The following is a 20,340-nucleotide window of genomic DNA, read 5'->3' on the forward strand; positions in this document are numbered from 1 at the left end:
CAGTTTATGTTACTATTTAAATAAAAACGTATTACTGATATCATCAATACACGAGGTAACTTTTGGGAAGTCGGTACCTGTACCAGCGTCTGAAACTGGTAGCTTTTAAGTAGCCCGACCGAAATCCCCTTCACAGAACGCTCATTTATATCAGACAGTGACCAAACTGGTTGTGCTGTTTTGCAATTTCAATTATAGTGTTTGATAAATGTCCAGTAAGCAATTTTTAATATTATTAATTTCACTTTTATACGTAATAACATGTTGGATTTAGGTACCCACTCGGCGTCAGATAAACTTCACCGAAATCCCAGTTATAAAGCACGGTTTCGTGTCAAATACACGGACGGAAAATGTGTCGTTAATATTTTCGTACATAACATGAGTTAATACAAGTTTAGAAGTGTTAATTTATTGCTAATTCCACCATGACAAGTAGTAACAGGTTCGATTTTGGTAATAGCGCGCAAGCGTTTGAGAACTTGTTTTATGTACCGAAAAACCCGTTATAAGTAGATGATGTTCTCTATAAATAATATTATTTGCATTTGCATAATAACTTAATGACACAAACCCCATTTACAAGTGTTTTATGGTGTGAAAAAGTCCATAAAAATCATCCGGGATATCGCGTAAATCTATATGCAATCTATAAGCAAAGAAGCCATGTTTGTGTTAGCTTGTCTAGGATTGCTAACCGCTAAGCCACGCGATTAATCGTGCGGATCGAGCATCGTCCAGGCGAGATGTCAATTCAGTTATGCTTAGCTCGGTTTTTTTCGGGACAAAAAAGCAAGAGGCCATAGTCACAAGTAGGCGGGTCGGTAACCCACAACCAAACATATATAATGACTTTATCATTCCCCTTGAGGTGTATATCTTGTTCCAAAAGTCTCCAAAAATACAAGCTACAACTATAAATAATTTTTAACAAACATACTTTATCATGATATTTTGTCAAATGACAGTATTCTTGCGATAATTACGTTTTTAACTTGATTAATTTTTATAATATTGTATTATTTAGTTAATTCAATTGCAAAAACATTTGAATGTTATTCTCTTTTACGTTTAAATTCAGTGCTGGAAAACTGACGCTACACACAGTGGATAATCGTGGAATAATTAATTAATGACTAATAATTAAGTATTTAATAACGATTATTTCAAACGCCTTTTTAGTTTAATTAAAAAAATTGATATAATTGTTGGTCAGAATGATGAAACTATATATATATATATATATATATATATATATATATATTCACACATACCTTCACTTACGGGGTCACTGAATGAGACCATGGTGAGGGGCAGAGTCGGAAACCCGCAAATGTGTATATCGAAACCCACAAATGTGTATATCAAGTCTATAAAAATGCCCCTTTACAATAATATATAATTATATATAATGCCCCTTTACTTAGTATATATGTATAAATTGTAATGGGGGTCTTCAGAAGCCAACAAATATATAGATCTAGATATATATACATATGTTAACAGTATCTATAAAATCTCTTAATACGGTGTACTAGGACGGCATGGCGGACGATTGAAGGCCGGGTTCAAGCAATCCTATAGTCCACTTGTCTCCCATCACGAGTTAACTAAAACTCTGTATCGGAAATGTTATTGAAACACAAGAAATACGAGCCGCATCACATGATAAGATACCTTCGGACACTGCGACCTACATTGACCCAGACAACAGGGTCTGGCGGTGGCTAAAACAACATCTACTCTTTCACTTGACTTGCCAACCTAATCATTGACCCCACATGACACAAAATCGAACTTGGCTTACATATTGTCCAGACAAACATTCTGACCAAGTTTTATGACAATTGATGCAAGAATGTGACCACTAAAGTGTTAACAAGTTTTTTTTAATATAATATTAAACCTAGTGATCTACTTTTTCCCCAACCAAGCATGTCCCAAATTAAAACCGGACACATATTGAATTTTAAATACCAGAAACATAAATATCCATGTCTCTGTAAATACATTTATACCAAGTTTCATCTAGATTGATTCAAAAAGGTGGCTTCCGGAGTGTTAACAAGATTTTTCTAGGATTTGACCTGGTTTTCGACAAAAAGAAATAAAACACTTCAGTATATGTTAAATAGTTTTATTAAACGTTTTACAAACAGAAACACGAATACATAGTATGATACTTCCCACAACAGATTTCAGATTTTATTTAACCAAGGCATAAACTATGCATGTATAAAACATTTTAACAAGATGTGAACTAACAGAAATCATTGCAAAATTTTTAAATGAATAAACCTTTAAATTTCAATTTACTTAAAGAACATAGACTTGCCAGGACTAGAGATAATATTAATTCAAATTTTAAATAGTACAATATCAAACCATGCACTATTTTGAAGGAACAAGTTATTTAAATTGAGAAGCTAATTTAGACTAGAAATTTGTCCATAGGATTTTAACAAGTCACAGAAATGTTCAACACACATGTAACAGAACAACAGGTAGAAAGTATTTGCAGGATTTTATTTTTCAAGATATGTTATTTTACAGTTAGGCAATAGAAAAAAATATTTTAGATTCTCATCCACGCCCGCCCCTGTCCAAAACCACCTGCCCCCCCCAAAAAAACATTATTTGTAAAAAAATCAGAACATATACAGTTCCAGACACCACGGGTTTTAGACCATCCCTGATATGAAAAAAACATGGCTGATAATAATAAAGGTTTGGGGTAACGATGAATGCCTTTTTCTCAAAATTTTAAATAATTTTTACTACTGTTCTCCGGTTTTTCGTTAAAGAGACTCTCTCAGAGATCGAGATTTTAACTTTTTGTAAATAAATTGTCTTCTACCATAAACACGACAACATACATTTCTAAAGTAACACAGAACTAGATTATTGACAGCTTTCCAAACTTGCTCATATTTGTACAGAGAAGAAAATTAACATTTAAATCGCAGATATGTAAGACCGTTTAAACGGGTTTATTTTGTAAACAACGATCTTAACTTAGAATAAGAGGTGGTGTTTTTAGATACCATCGTCACGTGGGTCTTCGGAAACGTTTACTGAACATGTGCATGGTCGCATACATTATTTGCGTTAGACGAAAATGGGTCGAGCGATGACAAAAACAAATAGAGAAGACATTAATATTTATTGAATCTTGGTCAATTTGGTAAGGAAAATAAAAAATACTCGCATTTTCTACATCAAATGTTCAGAATTCCACCCAAACTAAGCGCACGATTATTTCCCTTTGCTACTATGTTGCTGTGTAGTGTTTATTTTTAGACGTCACGTGATAGCTTAGCGCGAAAAAGAATTCCTCAGTTTATTTATAAACCGGCTTTCCCAACGTTGAACAGACTGGCGCAAAGGCTCACTTCACACCAAGCAACAAAAACATGGGGTTTTAGTAACTTATAAGTAAGGAAAATGAAAGCGGTCTTTGGTATAGTGACGAGGAAGTTGAATATCAAATTTTTAACGTTTATTTACTCCCAAATTACACGTGTCTGAGAGAGTCCCTTTAATGAAAAATAACAAGAGGGCCCAAAGGGCCCTGGGTCGCTCACCTTAGGAAAAGGTCAAAGGTCACAATGGAGCCATTTACAGAGGACCACTAATGTTGTCCACCAAATACTGGTAGAGGACCTCTAGATGATGTTATACATGAAATTAATATGAAAGCTCTAGGACTTGTAGTTTCAGACAAGAAGATTTTTGAAAATTGCATTTAGAAAACCTATTTTTTTACCCCTTGACCTACTTATGCAACCAATCAGAACCATTTGAACAATTGTGGTAAGGGGACCGTTAATGTTGAGTTTGTTCAAATTCCCATTAACGGTTCAAGATAAGAAGTCATTTAAAGTTTTCCTTATATAATTCAATGTAAAATTGTGACCCCCGGTGCGGGGTCAATTTTAACCCTAGGGGCATAACTTAAACCAAATTTGGAAGAGGACTTCTAGAGGATGCTATATACCAAATATGAAAGCTCTGGGTCTTGTAGTTTCAGACAAGAAGATTTTTGAAAGTTGCATTTTAAAAACCTTTTTTTTTTGACAATGTGTACTTATGCAACCAATCAGAACCATTTGAACAATTTTGGTAGAGGACTACCCAGGGACCATTTCTGTTGAGTTTGGTCAAAATCCCATTAGCAGTTCAAGTCATTTAAAGTTTTCCTTATATAATTCAATGTAAAATTGTGACCCCCAGGGCGGAGTCAATTTTGACCCCAGAGGAACAATTTGAACAACTTTGGTAGCGGACCTCTAGATAATGCTACATACCAAATATGAAAGCTCAGTATAAAACAGATTCTAGATTGGACATATTTACTTATATAATTATACAGTAGAATCACAATTGTGTGTGATGTAAACACATACATCTAACATAATTAATTTCTAAAGTAATATGAACTCAAGAACAAGTACCGGTAGAACTGTATTAACAAGCAACAAAACTTACAACAGATTTTAGGATATTACAACAATTATATTATGTCAAAGTAGCACTAGGTCACACTTTCACAATGTAGTTAAAAGAATTATGACTATAGCACAATACTAAGATTTACATGTAATTAAAAATCCATGACATGATTTATAATGAATAAAATTATTCATAACAATTTTACAAAATAATACTAACTTGAAAAAGTACAGATGTATATTACGTATTCATTAACTTTTCCATTTTATAAGAGGATGAATTCTAAAATATTTATAAATATTTTTTTACGTGTAGATTTAAAGTGACTGAAACAGTACTGAAACTCATCACCTAAACAACTTCACAAAGTACATATTCTTTGGTTACGTTCTATGCCAAAATGGCGTAATAGTTCAATAGGAAACCAACTACTCATTGTATGAAATTTACAAAGCCGTCTATACATAGAAACAGATAAAATATCAATATAGTTTTCAAAGCACCAATTTTTCTATCTGATAAGAGTTATATTGTTCTTATTTACAATAATCTGGCAGCCATTTTGATAGTTTACAATTACAGTGGGGGAAAATGTTAATAGCTTCTGTTATTTTTTAACTAAATATAAAAAATATTGTTAACAGCTCTGAGAGGGTATATTAACAAGATGGCCCGATGGCCCTTAGACACTCACCTGAACAATTAGTGTACTAGTTCATGTCAAAATATCCAATAATGTTCTAGCGACAACTGCCATCTCTTGCATCATAAAGAAATGATTTAATCAATTTTGTCAAGGATAACCCAAGGATCACTTCTGTAAACTTATTTGGCAAATTTGGCGTAGTGGTTTAAAAGAATATGCCACTTAAAGATTTTTTTTATTTTTAGTAATGATAGTCATCTTGTGCAACAAAAGCAGAACAAATAAAGCAATTTTAGTATAGGGTCACCCAATGATCATTCTTGTAAAGTTTTATCAAAATTGGCATAGTTTAGGCGATGTCATTTGAAGCAGGTTGACACACCACGGACAACGGACGTAAGGTGATCCTAAAAGCTTCGTGCTCAGGTGAGCTCAAAATGGTATCATTTTAACTGTTATTCATTTTGCATTTTAGATATAAATATATTTTACAATATAATATTGTCTACAGAAAATTATAAGCATAAAAGTTACACTATATGATTTTTTTCCCATAATTTGACTGAAAAGAACATTGAACAATAAATGGTCTGTTTGTTTAACCTCATTTTTAGTTTTTAATTATGACATCTTAAGAATTTCAAGAGCTTTCCAATGAAATATGAACGATAGGTATATGACCAGAAATGATGAAATTAAAAGAAAATGAAATTTCTGTTTATATACATTTCATATAGAAATCTACTGATATTGCTGGACTATCAATATTGCCATCTCTGTGCATCTTGCATGTGCCCATGACATAAAATGGGAACTTTGTATACAGTAATACACGATTTGAAACTATGTAAGAACCAGAACAATGTATTATTGTTACATTACGGTAAAAATTCAATGTGCCTGATGATGTGCTGGGCACAAACCTTCTAAGAATCAATGGCAGATAAAATTCTTTGGGCATGACCAGCATTTGCCTGGATCAGCTTGGGTGCAAGATGTCTCATGGATTATGCTATTCAATGACACACAACACATCAGATAGTAATACATTGTAACACAATTTGGCTGCAATATTATCTGCATTTTTATCTTGTAATTGCAAACATAGATATATGAACCTTCTAACATTCATATGTATAATACTAATACTGACCAGACCATGTCCAAAATGGAATGAAGATACCAATCTTAAAGATCATTAATTAATAATAAAAAAGAGTAAAACAATGAATGTCCACAGTAGCACAGCTTTACTTTTTTTCTCAAAAATATGTAAAACTTGTAAAATGTGATAGAACTGTTGAACTAAATAAAATGTGAAAGTTGTAGAGGACTAATTGTAGTTACCTTGAACAAATTTTTTTTTTTTATGAAACAAGAGTCGTAATGCCCCAATGCTTGTCTTTTTTTTGAAGGTCACCAAGAAGGTCACACTCAATGAAATATTCTCTATGAGATACACATACATGCCAAATATCAAGTTGCTATCTTCAATATTGCAAAAGTTATGGCCAATGTTAAAGTTTGTGCAAACAAACCAACAGACAGGGCAAAAACAATATGTCCCCCAGCATAGACTGGGGACATAAAAAACAGGCAACCAAGAAAAAAGGCATACCAACAAAATTATTAATGGGGATATTTCTAAAATTATGCAATCTAAAGTTATGATTCTTGTGGGCTGCACTTCTATACACCACAACCTACGTTTATTCCAAGTTTGATGTTAATTGGCCTTATAGTTATGAAGTTATGACTCAGAAAAGAAAATTTAAAATGTGGTATAATTCTGAAATAAAGCAAGCTAGAGTTATGGTTCTCGTGCACTGCACTTCTTCTCAATGAAATCAATCCATATATGAATTTTCATGTGAAAAGCTCTTATACTTTAAGAGTTATACTCAGAGATCTGGAAGCCGCCCACCCATGGGTGATCACATAATATGTCCGTTTTTTCAAACGGGCGTTAACAAAACTTAGTCAGATACCTGTCAAACAGGCTACAACAGTAGATAGCAGACCATTTATTTGGTCAAGGGACATCTACTGACCGACTACAATATCAAAAATAAAATAACCTGAGGTATATACAAAACTTAGTCAGATACCTGTCAAACAGGCTACAACAGTAGATAGCGGACCATTTATTTGGTCAAGGGACATCTACTGACCGACTACAATATCAAAAATAAAACAAAATATAACAAAATAAAGCCGTGCAGGAACATATAATTTTACTACATCCATTTAAGGAATATACACAAATTTAAAGTGTCCACTGTGACCTTGACCTATAAACTGGGGACAAACATTCATCTTATTCGTGCTCAAAGTAGTAAAAAATGGATATACAGGTTTAATAGAAAAGGACAAAGAACTTAAGTCAGATACCTGTTCAACAGGCTACAAAAGTAGATAGCGGACCATTTATTTGGTCAAGGGACATCTACGGACTGACTACATTATCAGAAATAAAATTAAATAATTTTTGCTATATTTTTCTTTCAAAGGCTGTTTCACATAAAAAATTGGGCATTTTTGTAAGTAAAGCAGTGCGACAAAATAAATAAAAATCCCTCTATTTCCAATAAACATTGTTTCAAAATACAATACCAAGTTTTAAAACACAAATCCATACATGCCCTGGGGTACTTAATAATTAATTAACTAGTAACTCAACAACTAAATGCAGTTGTTGCCCCAGACATTACAGTCAAACAACTTACATACATTAATAGTCACACAACTTATGGACATGACAGTCACTTAAATAATTAACATTTAAGTCACACAACTTACGGACATTACCGTTACTTAGAATAGATTATTAACATTAAAGTCACACAATTTATGGACATGACAGTCACTTAGGTTATGAACAATTAAGTCACACAACTTACGGACATTACAGTCACACAACTTATGGACATTACAGTCACACAACTTATGGACATTACCGTTACTTAGAATAGATTATTAACATTAAAGTCACACAATTTATGACATTACAGTCACTTAGGTTATGGATGTTAAAGTCACACAAGTTATGGACATGCCAGTTACTTAGTTTAATAAAATTACAGTCACACAATTTATGGACATGACAGTCACTTAGGTTATGAACAAATAAGTCACACAACTTATGGACATTACAGTCACACAACTTACGGACATTACTGTTACTTAGAATAGATTATTAACATTAAAATCACACAACAATTTATGGACATGACAGTCACTTAGGTTATGAACAATTAAGTCACACAACTTACGGACATTACAGTCAGACAACTTATGGACATTACTGTTACTTAGAATAGATTATTAACATTAAAGTCACACAATTTATGGACATGACAGTCACTTAGGTTATGAACAATTAAGTCACACAACTTACGGACATTACCGTTACTTAGAATATGTCACTTAGGTTATGGACATCAAAGTTACACCAGTTATGGACATAAAAATTGCTCACATTTAGAAATTTGTTAATTTTAAAGTCACATACATTATAAACAATAAATGCCAACAGGCTGTGGATATTATGGTATAATGTTATAAAAGACGCCTTGATAATAGGGATAAAAGATACACTAGTGATGGAGTTCAGATACACAAATCATGCCTATTATAGTATTAATGACACAGAAAGTTCTGTAATTAAATTTGAAGTATTTGAGTTTGTAGAAGAACTTGACCTTTGACCTAGATGGGTGACATTGAAGTTACCAATTCACTATTTCAAACGTTCAGCTGTATGAGATACATTACATATGAGATATTAAGTATGTGAAAGAAGTTCTAACGAAGTTATAGTGTATATTTAATGAGCGCTTTTAACCGTATATTTGACCTTTGACCTTTCATCACTCAAAATGTGCAGCTCCATGAGATACACATGCATGCCAAATATCAAGTTGATATCTTCAATATTGCAAAAGTTATGGCAAACAAGCCAACAAACAAACAAACCAACAGACAGGGCAAAACATGTCCCCCAGTATAAATTCAAATAATTTGAAAAAAAAAAAAAAAAAAAATGAATAAAAAAAAACTGTCTTCTTTTATATCATTTTTGTTTACATTTTGAGCATTTTTTTATCAGTAATATAAATGTGTCAACTCTTAATCTATTTCAATCAATCCTCCCTGGTTAAGTGGAACAGTGCTTGACTGCAGAACCATAGGTTCAGCTATAAGAAAGAATCAAACGATTTGTCACTTTAAATGAATATTATACAATAAATTATATTTTTTAAAGAAAAAAAGCTGCCTGCTTTTATATCATGTTTGTTTACATATTGAGCATTTTTTTTATCAGTAATATAAATGTGTTAACTCTTAATCTATTTCAATCAATCCTCTATGGCTAAGTGGAACAGTGCTTGACTGCAGAACCATAGGTTCAGCTATAAGAAAGAATCAAACGATTTGTCACTTTAAATGAATATTATACAATAAATTATATTTAAGCAATTGAAAAATTTGGTAAATAACATCAAAAACTTAACTTATTCGGTTGTTGTCAACAACACTAACCCATTTTTCTCTATATATAAAGTTTAAATTATCTTGAATTTTTTGGTATGAAAAAATTCGTTAAAGGATTATTGTTTTTAAGCATTATTGCGTGTTTTGTATGTTATCATAAATAGTGTAATTTCTGATAGGTCTACCTTTCACAATAAGTTTATAATTTCCAATATGTCTCAATATCAAATGACAATACATAAACAGTAAAATTAAGTGCACACTAAAATGTTATAGAAATTAAAAGCATAAAAAAAAATGTGTAACAAATCTGGATATAAGCTAGTCCATATGGCTGTTTTTCTTAAGCCTTCTATGCTTCAAGTGGCTTGTATTTCAAATTTGAAACTAAAAATGTTTCACTGACACGGATGGGCATAAAAACACAGTAAATGTTGATACCCTATGAATGGAAACAATGGATAACAGACATTTTTCGTTTGTCTTTGTTCAAGTTGCTGATCTTCTTAATAATGAGATGTGCTTTTCTCATCCAAAGAATGCCGTTGTTCTTCCTGCTTTTTGCCATGGCCAACTGTACTTCTTTGTTTCTAGGTGTTATGCCAGAATCCAAATAAGTCTTAAAATACTCCTTTATTTCAGCAACTTCGTCTACACTCCATTTTTGTCTTGTGTTGGTTTTGACCAAAATATATTATTTGAATAATTCATAGGTGCCATCTACTGGTCACAGCCAACTACACTATGTTTCTTTAACTTAGGCCCAACTCTTTCACAGTGTTTGAACATACAAGGTCACTTTGACCTTTGACCTAGTCACCTAAAAACAATAGAGGTCAACAAAAAAACAAACCTTCCTATTAAGTTTCACAAAGCTTGGCCCAACGGTTCTCCAGTTATTGATTGGAAAAGCAATTTCCTCCAAAGGTCACTGCGAAAACTAAACAGTGAAAGTCATTTATAATTTCAAAAACACATGTCTTTGCAAAGTCCAATTCACTCATCAATTTCGGCATTCTGACACAAGAAATGTTCATGATCATACAACTGTAAACCAATGGCTTTATTTTTTTTTAAATTACCCTTATCTAGCAGTGGTTGAATTCAGTTCATATTTTTTTGTATTTTCCTAATTTGATGTTGTTTATTTTTGTCCGAATAACAGCTTCTGATCTGTCTTGCAACACAGGATAACACTTCTGTGCTTTCCTGATCTCCATTGTTGAAACGTTTTTCTGCATTTTTATCTGAATGTCAAAGGCTTCCCGTAGAGCACTCTCCTCCTCTTTCGACCATCGTTTTTTTGATCCTGAAATATTAAAAGAAAATGCAAATTCTTATATCTACTTAAGGCGTCTAACTATATTTGAAGGCTATAAAATGCATTTTTTTGTTTTTAAATTATATTAAAAGACAACTTTGTTATCTGCATATTGATACCATTTTTATGCAGATATGATAAGTAGATATTGTATAAAGCGCCGTTTGTTTCAACGCATCGCACGTTTCTACTTTTGTTTTCGCCGCGCTGCCATATTGGGAATCGCAGTCACTCAGTAAGAGGGGCGCCTACGGGGTAATCAGCGCATTGATACAGTTGTGCGATTTATTGCCCCTTATTAAACAGATTAACGGCTATGAGAAAGAATACTGTTTGTGATTAAGCCTCTGTCATTCATTCATTTAACTGCAGTTATGGGAAACAAACGAAACAAACAGGCAATTACGAAATTTGATGAGACAGTGAAAGATAATTTGAAAGAAATATGCCGTGGATCTTGGTTTACGGGACCCGTGTATGATGATACGGGGAGTATCTGCATAATATATAAGTTATTTCTAAATTACCAACCAATTTAGAGCATCAAACAACATGTTCCACAATTTGCTTCACCCATCGGAGAAACCGTTTAACATGTGAAAATTAATGTCTTTTGACATGAAGCGTGACTATGTCATTTAAAGATCGCAATTATCATCGGTTACTTTGACAGTGGCCAACATAAGAAAGGTGCATTTTAGGTACATGTTGTATTGTTTGAGAAAGGTGTTGAGAATAATTATATTGCGTTAATTATGTAACCGTAACAACCCATTGAAAACCATCAACACATTAAAAACAATATTAACCACGCTTGGAATAATGTTCAAATGCACTGCACTAAAATGCATATTATTCTTTTGTATGGAAAGGGGTATGTAATAGGGCATATTAAAATTCCTTTTCAATTCAATTGGCGAGGATATTTACAATATCAATGTTGAGTAACGAGATAGTATTATATTATACTATACGGTAAAATTCTACTTTAATAATATATAATTATTTTTAAAAGAAATTTCAGTATATTGAAAAAAAATATTATTAAAAGAATGATTATGAACTTGCCTTTATTCAAAGTATCTTATATGTTATTTAGATCATTTATTTCATGTATTATTTAAAATACGACTTGAAAATAATTTTAATAACAGAACATATATTTTATATTCACTTATTTTAAGACATTTCGTGTATCTTAATTATCACAAATGTTTAAAAGAACATTAATTAATGTAATTTCATGAAACTAAAAATCAAAGTCATGAAGGGCCGGAATAGCAGCTCTAAGAGCTGTATGTTATTGTGAAAGGATTTACAAACATGTTTACCGAGTGAGAAATGAGGAATGTTTCTAGATGTGTGACCATGTTATTTTCACAATGCTGAAGGAGACTGTCATAGGCGTTGGTGAGCATGTTACCCTTGTAGGTTTGGAAGAGGTGTAGGTTGGATATTTAATGTGACAGTGTTATACACAATGGCGACAATAACACAGGCATTGTATACAACACATTTATGACAAGAATCATTTTGTTTAGTAAAAATAATGAGCTGTTATTGCTGCATGTGACAAGCCTAATTACAACATTTGTTGATTATTTTGTTGGACGGAGTCTATGAATTGGTTTATGTGATGATTGTCGAAAGATCTGCAACTTGATTAGCCGATAGATATGGATTATTGCCCTGATAACTTGTCTGATAGGGTTTTAGATCTTTGTGGGCGTGATTTTAGAGAACTGATTTTCCAATCGTTTGGAGTTTTTGAATTGGGATAGTTTTGTTATTTGTTATCTGATTTTCAGGCGGTTTTCGACACATCAAAATCTATCCCCCGGGGAGGGAACCGTGTCACAGAATTTTTATTGTCCAATTTAAAAGAAAGTTGTGTTATTTGAAGTAATAGAGGGTAATAAAAATAGCAAAAAAAATGGTTATTTCTCAATATCTTTGAAACGCATTCGGATATCAAAATTTTGCAACACGGTTCCCTCCATATTGATATTATTTACAATACAAAGTTTGTTTGAATGAAATTGAAACACAATTGTAAATTTTATCGCAAATCAAAAACTTTGGAATGTGAACAATTTTCTTTTCATAATTATGACACGCAAATGCAAACATTAAAAATATAAACCTTAATGACATTTTAAAACAGTACTTTATCGATGTATATGCTTTAAACATAATTAAAATATTCAGAAGTGTGAAAAATCTATAATAGGCTTCAAATATAGTTAGACTCCTTAAGTTTAACACTGCAAAATAGAGGGCCCAGATGGAATATTTCCTTCTATACATATAAAGGTGGACCACATAAATATATACATATAAAGGGTGTGGCCAATATGACCCCAGTGGCATAATATGAGCAGACTTCAAACCTCTAGTTAAAATAGAGGCCAAACTCTGTACAGGTTACTTCATATTACACCGTTATGAACTTTTCAGCTCTAATACATGATGTAATATGCATCAAAAAGTCATTATTGACCAAGGCGATAGCCGAGAAGTCTTTAAACTAATATTAATAATAAACTAAGTGAATCCTAGTGTTTCCCAATACAACCCTATGAAAACTTAGCAACACTGGAGTAGTGCCAATTATGACCCCAGGCCATAATTTGAACAATATTGGTAGAGAACCATAATACCATGCTACATACATAATATCAATGCTCTAACTCTTGTGATTTCTGACAGGATTTTTAATTTTTTTACATGATGTCACAATTCAACAGCCTCCTGTTCAAGTAAACTGGTATCAGGATTGTGTCAAACCATCTCTCCAGTTCACTGACATAAGGATGTTGTAAAAAGTGGTAAATGCCATCACAATTCCACAGCAACCTCTTCAAGTACACTGATATGAGAGTGCTATTTACTATCACAACTGTCAAACAAAGGCCATAGTTCAATAACTATTCCAACTAGAGTAATCAAACTTGATTATGGCAGTAGATGTGATAGTGGAGCAGACACATGTGAAGTTTCAAGCTAATACATTTGACGTTTTTGTGATATTCATGATAAAGTGTTTGCATGCTAAACATTAACCAAGGTGTCATGCCTGGGCGAGTACAATAGCTCAGACTATTCTTCTGATAATCAGGTTTATTAGAATGACCTAGCTGAGGCTAATACCTACAGCCTTCACATCAGAGGAAACTGTATTTTAACTCAACCAACCTGGGCTGATTTTAGTTTCATTAAAGAGAAACTTCAGTTTTTAGTCAGTCAGGACACAACACTTTTTACAGCTACAAAAGTATTCATATAAAATAAATACCTGTACATGCATGAGGCTTCTGTACAGCTTCTGTTTTCAACTTCAGGAACATCCTCATAGCTGTTGTCTGGTTCAGACAATTCTTCAAATGACCCTGCTTTGTAAGGTTCAGGTTCAGGTTCAGGCAATTCTGCAAGAAAGGATGTGTTGCTCTGCTGAGAGTGTGTGTGGCAACTTTTAGCATTATTTCCGTCATATCATGGCGGTCAGTTAACCTACTCACCATTCCTGGGCATACTTAGGGCTCTGGCCTAAGTTGGTAACTAAGCACAAACCTACACCAGACTGACCACTACCCTACATAAATCAGAAGTAGTGGAAGAATAACAAGAGCCAGATGGAAACAACTGCACTCTTGACTATTCGAAAAGTCAGAAATGAAGCAAAGTAAACATATTATGCTCATTTTAAATGCGACATTATTTCAACTGGGGAGTGAGTCAGGAATTCGATCTAAACCTTTCCCACCAACAAGAGGGCCATGATGGCCCTGAATCGCTCACCTGCGTATCAGTTGCCTCTGTAGAGGGTCCATAAATTTTGCAGCACCATATCAGAAATAAATGCAAACAGAACCTAGCGCAACTGTTTAATAAGTGTAGTGTAGTCTATTTTAGCAACAGAGAACTTGACCTTAACACAGACAACAAGGTAGCAATCCAAAGTTGTGTCTTAATATTAGCTACCCACACACCAAGTTTGGTGTCAATGGTCACAGCTTACTCAAGTTATTAAATGGAAACTGAATTTCATTTTTAGCAACCTGAGTGACCTTGATCACAGACACCTAGGTAGGAATCCCAAACTGCCTCTTGATATAAGCTACCTATATACGAAGTTTGGCGTCAATAGGCCAAAGCAAACTCAAGTTATTAGGTGGAAATTGAATTTCATTTTTAGCAACAGTGACCTTAATCACAGACATCTGGGTAACAATCCCAAGCTGCCTCTTGATATAAGTTACCCATACTTTAAGTTTGGAGTCAAAAGGCCAAAGCAAATTCAATTTATTGAGCTGCAACTGAATTTCTGTTTTTAACAACAGTGACCTTGACCTTGATACTATGGTCATGATTTGAACAACTACTGTAGACATCAGTGCCAGGATGCTTCAGGACAAATTTGGTTAAAATCTATCTAGTGGTTTAAGAGGAAATGTTGTTTAAAGCAAATTGTTGAGGGACGATGGATGCCGGACGAAGAGCGGTCACAATAGCTCACCATGAGCCTAAGGCTCAGGTGAGCTAAAAAAAATTACTGCATGTATAGAGTAAGGGGTAAACTGACAGTTTAAGGTTTAAAAAATACTTGTTGTTTAACAAAATCTTAAAACTTTTGCACAGTTGAGCTTAAGTTTTAACCAGCACAGATACTGTGAATATCCTTATTCCTATATTAGCTAACAACTTACCATCAAGGCTGACCGACGAAAGGTCGCGACCATTAAACCCCTGTAGTTTACCATCTTCTAAAGCTAGAAGAGCCCTTGCAACTTTTGTTCGTTCAAGCACTGACGTCTGCATTCTGTACACGTCAGTATGTATGGCAACAGAGTGTCCCATGTGATCAGCAATTAACTTCAGCTCATCATCTCTCATATCCATTATCTGTAAAATATGATAACCTATCAATTAAGAGTGCCATGGCCATGCCATAATCTATGGCATGTGATCTTAGACTGGTCAGACATCAGATAGTTACAGAGTTTGTTCCCTACCCAATATGGGATATATGGTTAAACTGTTCTGTGGAATAATTCTATGGAGCTTGCTGGCTTTATCAAGTCTTTAGGCTTGGTCATGCTGATCATCAAATATTAACATGTAATACTTAAAAACAGGAATTATGCTGTAGAAAAAATAGGGTTGGTATTTCAGCAATTTATTTAAGATGGCCCCTTGTTCACAAAGAAATTGCAAATCTGGATCAGGATAAAGATTTTTTTACTGTGAATTTCTTCCAAACCAATGTTTTAAAACAGGAATGACTCCAAATGAGTGAAAGAATTATAAAGAGAAATGCAATGATGCAAAGTGGTTTTATTTTATTGATGTCTTGAGACAGAAAATGTTGATTATTGATTTGAACTGAATTTAATAAATTTAGATCAGGTAACATTTCAGGATCATTGAAAAATTGGATAATGCAAGACAGTGAACAATTGGACATTCGCTTCCCCTTGCAGCAAAAATTTTAAGAGACCTATTTACCTGAGTAGTAGTTGCCAAATACTTTCTCAGTTTTGTTGTCCTGACCCGTTCTGGAAAGGCAAGATTGTGACACTTAGATGTGACCACTCTCAGTGCTTCACAGCCATCCTGTGGTGAATCTGTACATCTGGAGAATAGGAACGTGTTTGTTGATGGTACACCAGCCTGCGCACGAACCATCAAGAGGTGCGACAAACCTTCCACCATGTCGGTGCTTAGAATTACAAACACCTTCCTCAGTCCCCGAGTGCTCTTCCCTCTTACCTCAAGAAGTTCCATTCTGAAATGATAAAAGTAACTACTACCTACAATAGCAGAAAGAATGCTGACACTTATATGTTTGTCAATAAATTACTGTTTTTCCAAATGTAACGTTTAATTCTCCAGCATGTGTTTGATGACATCAGTACTTTTGAGACCTCAAAAGCTGTAATATTATCTTTAAAAGAACTGACCAGTATGTGGTAAGAAAACACAAGTGCCACATTTGTCAGGGTAAGACAAAGTGAATCTACCAGTCCCATGAGTTGTAAATAAGGAAATCTCACCCTGAGGGTTAGAGATATATGTCCAAAAATGAGGCTTGCCTTAGTTTTTGGACATATATTAATTATATCTAACCGGAGGGGTCAGATTTCCTTATCCACAACTCAAGGGGGGGGGGGGGTAAATTTGTTTTTTCTCACCTTTAAATTAATCTATAATTAAAACACAGATTTGAAATTGTGACGTACAGACAACGGACACCGAGGCGATAACAAACTATGTTCCTTTAGGAGTATAAAAACAAACAAGTGTGACCAATTGACAATTTAAACACATAACTTGTTACTACTGCAAGTGCTGTATCGTTAAAATAGTAGTTGACTCTTTCAGTTATTTGGATATGCATATTTGCAACATGACTAGCTTTTTTACAAATTCTTACGAATGAAAATTAGTCTGTCAGTAGTAGTCAGGTAGTTTGAGACAAATCTATCTCAGACTGAAATTTTGGCGGACAAATCTGTCCAAAGAGTGAGAAAAATTCTCAGTCCTTGGGGAATGGTTTTGTTACAGTTCTCTTGTGCCTCAGGGTGCACACAATCAAAGCCCTTGAATCCAGAATACCTTGTCTTACTCCAACAAACTTAAAAGGTACTTATAATTTGATACACTACTAAAACATCTGAAATCAGTTTTGAATGCCATAATCAGGAATATTGAGCATTACCTCTTAACAGAGCCTTTTCACTGACAGCCAGGGAATTGTAGATTTCGGTGTTTGTGTCTAATTCATCTCCTCTTATTCGCTTCTGGAAGTCACTCACTTTCAGCTCAGAGACCTCATTTACTCTTCTTTTGTTGAAGAGTGCTATGCGGGCGATCAGTAAGTGTGTTATGTACACATACTCGGGATATGTTGGTGCTGGGTTTTCCATTTTTATTTGTATTTCTTCCACAAGAAATTTTTTGAGGGACACTAAATCTTCAGTAGAAGGAAGTTCACATCTTTTGTTCATTGCTTTTAGACGCTTGCTTCTGTTGGCGACTGATGAAACCTTTCCTTCCACTCGGCATCGAACATTTCTGTGAACTCGTTTGCCTCTTTTTTCCGCCTACAGTCCTGTCTGCGAAGGCACATGCTTGATTTCAGCAGGCTTACCTGTTTTATATAATGTCCTAAGTTTAAGCCCAGCTGTGATGAACCAATTTCTTGATACATTTCTTTCACAGTTTTTGCCACTAAATCAAATTTTGAGCACAGATGAAATGGCTTAAAGGATAGCTGAACAGTTCCTCTCCATTTAATCTTACAAGCAGTCTGGCTAAGCTTCTCATTTTTGTTCTCACATTGTCTTGGTCTTTCAGTCTTTGCTCTTCCAGTGGTCCCAATCTTCCCAGATGATACAACCCAAACTGTCTTATTAACTCATCTTCCTGACAAACTTTCTTCAGACCAGGATTTTCTTTGGTTTCTTTCATTTTATCAATAACTTCATCTAACATTTCAATATCTTCATCCTGTTGTTGAAGAAATGGGGCTATTTCACATCTAGCTTCTCTAATGAAGTTTCTCTCAGTGTCATTTTCAGCCCCATCTGGTTTGAAACTGCAGGTTTTGACATGTGACCATAGAAGTTTGTGATGGTAAAAACCTTTACAAAAACGACAGTGAATATAGTCATATGCATTTGCTGGGACGCCTGGTCTCCTGTACACAATCAAATTCCCCTCTCCTTTCTGAAGAACCTGTTAAAACAGAATAAAGATGTTTATGATAGTCCTGCATATATCTCCAAAGAAAATATGCTGTAGTGACATTTTCTTAGATATTCATGATTATAGCGTTTGCACACTTAACTTTAACTGAAAACCAATGATAACAACAGGATGACTATTAAAGCCCTTCTTATTCTTCAAATGATCAAGCTAAAGGAACCTGTGGATCGAATTTGAAGCTTAAAGATGGAAAAGTAGGTCATGATCACATTCATTTATTTTCCCACATACATGTAAAATAATGTACATGATATTGAAAATAGCCCATGTTTTCAATTCTGCCAATACATACAACTTTGTTGGCCCTGAGAAACAAGTTCAATAGGCCAATCTTATGCAACAAACCTCTTAGTCTAGTTGATTCTTCACGCCAAAGATCTAAGGACTTTTGGTCGTGTACATGAAGGATTTCATATACTGAGAGGCAAAAGAAAGTTAACAGTGTACCTAAATATTATTTCTTTTGAATGAAAACAATTATCAACCTAAAATAAAAACTGGAAATGAATTTCAAACCATTGATTGAATAAATACAGTGACTTCGCGAGGAACAACGTTTGACATGATGTCATTATTGAAGTTGTTACAAGCATACCCACACGGCTCTTAGTGCATCTGTGAGTTTTGCCATAAAGACAAAAAGTAAAAGCAGAGTTTTGCTACACGGAGTACCAACATTGACATGCATAAGTTTTCCTTTTAAAATCATTCAAAAAATCATTTACCAAATTGGTGAAAGATAAAAAAAAAATTATTCACAAAACAAAAGTGTAAACTCTCTTTTGTTTCTCAGTACACGTGTATAAGAGGAATGTAGGTGACAAGTATGGTATGGCTAAGGAGCATGGATGAAAAATAAATGACCATAACTAACAGAGGGCCAAGATGACCCTTAATTGCTCACCCGAGTAAAATTGATCCCAGGGGCATAATATGAACAATTTGGTAGAGGAACTTTAGTTGATGCTTTATGCCAAATATCTTGGCTCTAACTTTAATGGTTTCTGACAAGATTTTTTATGAATTTTCCCTATATAACTCTATGTAGATTTGTTGATTCCCGGAACGGGCCATTTTTGACCACAGGGGCATAATTTGAACAATCTTTGTAGAGGACCACTAGATGATGCTACATCCCAAATATCAAGCTCTAGCTCTCCTGGTTTCAGAAAAGAAGATTTTCAAATTTTGTCCTTTGCCCTTTGAAACAATTATTGATGAAGCACAATGACATTCAAGGATCAGAAAAGCTTACCATGAGCACTTCGTGCTCAGGTGAGCTAAAAAGTCACTGCTAAATATTGCTTACCTCAACATTATGATTGAAGTTACCCTCATTCTTTAATTTCTGTAGCTCTGCTCTTTTACTTTTGCTTTTCAGCTCCATTTGACTTATTTCCTCACCCTTGGTTCTGCTGCATGGACAGCAAATAGGTGTTTGACATCTTAGACTTGTACAAGTTCTTGCAATAGTAGCAATAACTCTTTTTAGAATAGTTCCTTTTGCCTCATTGGATTTGTAGGATTCAACATAAACTGAAATTGATATAAATGCAAGATCTGGATGATGCCTTAAATCAACTGCTTTCTAAGCAAGTTTGTTTTGTCACAAAAAATAGGTCTCCCCCACCCCCACCAACATTTTTCAAATCAGCATTTT

At 34.0% G+C, this 20,340-nt stretch overlaps 2 protein-coding genes and 1 long non-coding RNA gene across 3 annotated transcripts; all 3 read right to left on the bottom strand.

Moving 5' to 3' along the window:
- Positions 1–2,121: 2,121 nt before the first annotated feature.
- Positions 2,122–14,244, bottom strand: LOC127834103 (uncharacterized). Its single transcript, XR_008027811.1, has 2 exons — positions 14,209–14,244; positions 2,122–10,901 (listed from the first exon to the last, which is right to left on the bottom strand). It is a non-coding gene; the product is annotated as an uncharacterized LOC127834103 (long non-coding RNA).
- A 2-nt stretch (positions 14,245–14,246) lies between these two features.
- On the bottom strand, positions 14,247–17,839 carry LOC127835592 (uncharacterized; the record flags this gene model as incomplete). The annotated part of the gene is made up of 4 exons (XM_052362027.1): positions 17,632–17,839; positions 16,419–16,723; positions 15,620–15,815; positions 14,247–14,338 (listed from the first exon to the last, which is right to left on the bottom strand). Coding segments are annotated over exons 1-4 (801 nt in total), but the record flags the coding sequence as incomplete, so codon positions are not given.
- A 129-nt stretch (positions 17,840–17,968) lies between these two features.
- On the bottom strand, positions 17,969–20,072 carry LOC127835142 (uncharacterized). The gene is made up of 2 exons (XM_052361447.1): positions 19,990–20,072; positions 17,969–18,650 (listed from the first exon to the last, which is right to left on the bottom strand). The coding sequence occupies exons 1-2, from the start codon at positions 20,065–20,067 to the stop codon at positions 18,144–18,146; spliced, it is 585 nt and encodes a 194-aa protein (XP_052217407.1). The 5' UTR covers positions 20,068–20,072; the 3' UTR covers positions 17,969–18,143.
- Between the last annotated feature and the right edge of the window lie 268 nt (positions 20,073–20,340).

This window comes from Dreissena polymorpha, chromosome 6 (assembly GCF_020536995.1).
Source record: "Dreissena polymorpha isolate Duluth1 chromosome 6, UMN_Dpol_1.0, whole genome shotgun sequence".
Taxonomy (NCBI): domain Eukaryota; kingdom Metazoa; phylum Mollusca; class Bivalvia; order Myida; family Dreissenidae; genus Dreissena; species Dreissena polymorpha.